The 4,720-nt window shown below is 27.0% G+C and overlaps 1 protein-coding gene across 1 annotated transcript in view; it reads right to left on the reverse strand.

Moving 5' to 3' along the window:
• Positions 1-4,720, reverse strand: part of LOC117181351 — a 36,032-nt gene that overhangs the window by 26,196 nt on the left and 5,116 nt on the right. The window contains exon 2 of the mRNA XM_033373923.1: positions 3,513-4,250. Within this exon, the coding sequence (XP_033229814.1) occupies positions 3,513-4,249 (737 nt within the window). The 5' untranslated portion in view covers position 4,250. The remainder of the gene's footprint in view (positions 1-3,512; positions 4,251-4,720) is intronic.

A 4,720-nucleotide genomic window follows, 5' to 3' on the forward strand; every position in this document is an offset into this window, starting at 1 on the left:
TGCACTCCATTTTTTAAAACTAATTACTGCTAACTTTATACTTGATAAAAGTTCATAAAGTGCTTAATTAACTTTCGATTAGGTAAAAAAATCTACTTACCTTTAAAAAAATTAACGCAAAACGCCACACATGGGTCTGAGAGACCCTTGCACACATTCTTATCACTGCCGTTTAAAGTGTTATGTTTTATCGAAGCCTCCAGGTGACTATATGGCGTCAGAATACTTCAAACATTTTTTTGTGAACAGTTAATTAAGTTAGTTGCGTCAAATAGTCTAGAAGAATGCCACTGGGTCTCTGAGACCCACGTATGGCGTTCTAGGGTTAAATAAAATCAGTTAAAGTCAACCAAAAAAGACGAAAATTCAAGAAAACAGTTATATCCTCAATAAAAACATATTAATTTTTAACAAAGCAGTTGAATTTCTACCCGAAAACATGAATTTTTAGCAAAAAAGTTTATTTTTAACCAAATAGTTATGTTAGTTTACAAAAATCATTTTCAACAAAAAAGACAAATCTTCAAAGGATGCAATAAATTTTTAAGAAATTAGCTTATTTTCCAACCAAACAGTTGAATTTTCAGCTAAAAAGGATAAATTTTCAGCTAAAAATGGAACAGTTAAATTCTCAATTAAGAAAATTAATTTGCAAACTAAATTAATTTTTTACAAAATGGTTTAATCTTCAAACAATAAAATTAATTTTTCACAATGTAGTTCAAGTTTCAGTCAAAAATGGAACAGTTACATTTTAAGTTTACAAAAATTAATTTTTAAACAAAATAAGTCATTCTGATCAAATAGTTTAATTCTTCAACTAATAAAAAGAATTTTTCACAAAGTTTTTCAACTACCAATGAACTAGTTGAATTTTAATCGAAAAAAGACGAATCATTATTGAAAAATTTAATAATTAAATTTTCAACTGAAAACGATATATTTTTAACCAAAACTAGAATATTTAAATTTCCAGTTAACAAATTAATTTTCAACCAAAAAAAAAGAAAAACAAATTTTCAACCAAAAATTAAATCTTTAATCAACAAAATTAATTTTTTTCAAAAGTGGCTCAAATTTTAACGAAGAAAGATTAATTTTCTACAAAAAAAATTTAATCTTGAAGGACGAGTTATCTAAAAAAAAAGAATGATCAACAAAACAGTTGAATTTTGAACAAAATATTTGAAGTTTTTACCAAATAGTTGAATCTTTAAGCAAAGAATTCAAATCTTTAGGAAAAGAATTATTTTTCGACCAAACGAATGTGTCTTTAACCAAAAATTTAAATTTTCAACAAAATCATTACATTTTTAACAAAATGGTTCATTTTTCAAATGATTAGTTGAAGTTTCAAGTACAAATTTTAAATTATTTTCAGTTGAAAAAGTGAATTTACAAAAAAAAATCTTTAACAGAATATTTAAAGTTCCAACCAACTATGTTAAATTTTAATCGAAAAAAGAATAATCATTATCCAAAATAATTACATTTTCAACTAAAAACGATCACTTTTCAACCAAAAATTCAGTTAAAAAATTAATTTTGAAACGAAAAAAAAATCAAAATCAACTAAGAACAAAAATTTCAACCCAGAACTTTTCTATCAAAAAAGATTTATTTTCAATCCTGAAGGACTAATTATCTAAAAAGACGAATTTTCAAGAAAATAGTTAAATTTTCAACAAAATACTTGAATTTTTAACCAAATAGCTAAATCTTCAAACAAAGAAGAAGAATTTTTCAAACAAAAATTGAATTTTTGACGAAAAGAATGTGTTTTTAAGAAAACTTGTTTATTTTCAACAAAATGATTTTTTTTTAAATAGTTCAATTTTTAACGAAGCAGTTGAGTTTTAAAACAAAGAACATGTATTTTCATCGAAATAGTTGAATTTTCATTTGAAAAAATGAATTTTTAAGAAAGTGGTCCAAAACTCAACCAAGAAATTCAATTTTTAATGAAAAACATTTTAATTTTAAATACAAAACAGATAAATTTAACCAAAAATTACAAATAAAAAGAAAACAGTTAAATCCTTATCAAAATAGATTAATTTTTAACCAAGCAAAAGTATTTCAAACCAAGTTGTTCAATTTTCAACCCAAAAAGACGAATTTTCACCAAAAAAAGTTAAATTTTTAACCTAAAAAGACGAATTTTCTACAAAACAGTTGAACTTATAACCCGAAAACATGAATTTTCAACCAAATAGTTGTGTTGCAACTCAAAAGGATTAATTTTAAATTAAAAGTGGAATAGTTAAATTTCGTTTTAAAAATTATTTTTCAAAAAATAAAAGAATTTGCAATAAAAAAATTAAATCATTAACTAATAAGATTAATTTGTATCAAGTTAGTTCAACTTTGAACCAAATACTTTAATTTTTGAGTAAAAACGATAAATTTGTAGTATAAAATGGAAAAGTTAAATTTTCAGTTTAGAAAACTCATTTTTAAAAAAATGAAGTATCAATAAAATGGTTCAATCTTCAACCAATAAATTCATTTTTGACAAAGAAGTTCAAGTTTCAACTAAGCAGTTGAATTTTTATTAAAAACAGATGCATCTTCAATGAAAAATTTATTAGTTGGATTTTAAACAGAAAACTATAAAAAAAAATTTTTGACCAACAAATTATATCTTCATTCAATAAAAAAGTTTTAAAGAAAGTAGTTCAAAGTCAACCATATTGTTAAATTTCTAATAAATTTTCTTAATTCGTAAGACAGAAAGAAGAATTTTCTTAAAAAAAAAGTTGAATTTTCAACCGGAAAACATGCATTTTTAACTAGATAATTATGTTTGCAAATAAAAAGGATCAATTTTGACTGAAAAATGGAATAGCTAAACTTTCAGTTTTAAAAATTATTTTTCAAAAAATAAAAGAATTTGCAACAAAAAAATTAAATCATTAACTAATAAAATTAATTTATATCAAGTTAGTTCAACTTTGAACCAAATACTTTGATTTTTGAGCTTAAAACGATAAATTTGTAGTATAAAATGGTTCGATCTTCAACCATTTAAATGAATGTTTAATAAAGTAGTACAAGAATCAATCAGGTAGTTGAATTTTCTACCCATTTTTTGAATTTTCAAGCCAAAAAGAAGAATTTTCTACAAAAAGTTGAATTTCCAACCTGAGAATATGAATCTTCAAAAAAAATAATTTTTTAACTATTCATTTGAATTTTCAACAAAGTCGTTAAATTTTGAGTTAAAAAAAATAATTATACAACAAGAAAACAACGAAATTTCAACTAAAATTCTAAATCTTCAACCAACAAAATGAATGTTCAACGAACCATACAATATAATAGTAGAAGACTTTTTAGTTTTAAAAATTAACTGCCAATAAAAAATAGTTGAATTTTCTTATGAAGATTTTTAATTAAGTAAAAAAAAACGAAAATTTTCTTCAAAAAAGGTGAGGAAAAAGCGAGGAATTATTTTAAAAAGGGGAAAAGAAGGGAAAAGGGTGTAAAGTTAAAAATTTCGAATTACTTACGATTCATCTGGATCAAAGATATCTTTGTCTGGATCTTTAGCCTGTTCAATATCGAGAGGATCTGGTTCACCGACCAAAAATTTAGTTTCAAATTCTTCGGTGCTATTCTGATCAACATTTTCTAACTCCAGCTCACTTTCATCTAATTGTAGTCCAGAGGAGAGATGGCCAAATTTTTTAAAAGCTGTACTCAACCACTGTTCATTGATGTCTAAAGTTGCAGTGAAAGTAGTTCTGCAAACTCTTACTAATTTACCACCCAGTGGCAAAAAATAGAACCGGCTGTAATTCCTCATTTTAGAAGTCGAGGGATTTAACTTCCTTTTCCTCGGTTGGATCAACCTAACATGGCGACAAATAAATTCATATTTTTTGAAACGATCCGGTAGATTCCAGAAATACTGAAAGATCTTTTCTCTCCTGTTTTCGGGGATTAATTTTCGTGCACAATCTAAATGACATGGCTGTCTGGATGATACAGTGCATGAGTTTTTCATGGATCTGGCAGGTACCCGTTGTCCTTGGCGGTTCATATATTCTTTTCCTGTATTTCTGGCACGTCTCTCATTCTCAGGATTCTCGCGCAAATCGAATCGAGATCCAGAATTTAACACTCGATTTGTTTCTTCTTCTTGCGTCGATTCCCATGCATCTAGGTCCAGTTCTTCCTTTATGATAGTTTCTTCTTTTATGATAGCTTCTTCTTTTATGAAGCTTTTGTCTTCTATTCCGTCCATTCTGAAAATCGAGTTTTCTATTATGAACCAGCATTAGACTTACTTCAATGTACGAGGGTAGTTCAATAAGTCCTTAGAATGACCAACAGATGGCGCGCGAATCGCTCCAAATCATCTGTTTTCAGTCAGCACCACTCCCGACTAGATATATGGTGCAGACACAGTCCACATCTTCTGAGTTTACGTGTTTTTATAACCAATTGAAAAAAAAATTGTTCGTTAAGAAAAATGAAAAAAAACGAGTTCAGAGCGGTAATCAAACATTTTCATTTAAAGGGTTTAACTCCATATGAGATAAAAAATGAATTGGACTCAGTTCATGGCGTGGTCGCACATCAATAAGTGACGAACCACGTTCAGGAAGGCCCATAGAAGCAAGTACGCCCGAAATCATCAATAAAATCCACGATATGGTGTTGAAGGATAGAAGATTAAAAGTGCGTGAGTTAGCTGAGGCCACAAGGATATCTA

Source organism: Belonocnema kinseyi, chromosome 10, assembly GCF_010883055.1.
Source record: "Belonocnema kinseyi isolate 2016_QV_RU_SX_M_011 chromosome 10, B_treatae_v1, whole genome shotgun sequence".
NCBI lineage: Eukaryota > Metazoa > Arthropoda > Insecta > Hymenoptera > Cynipidae > Belonocnema > Belonocnema kinseyi.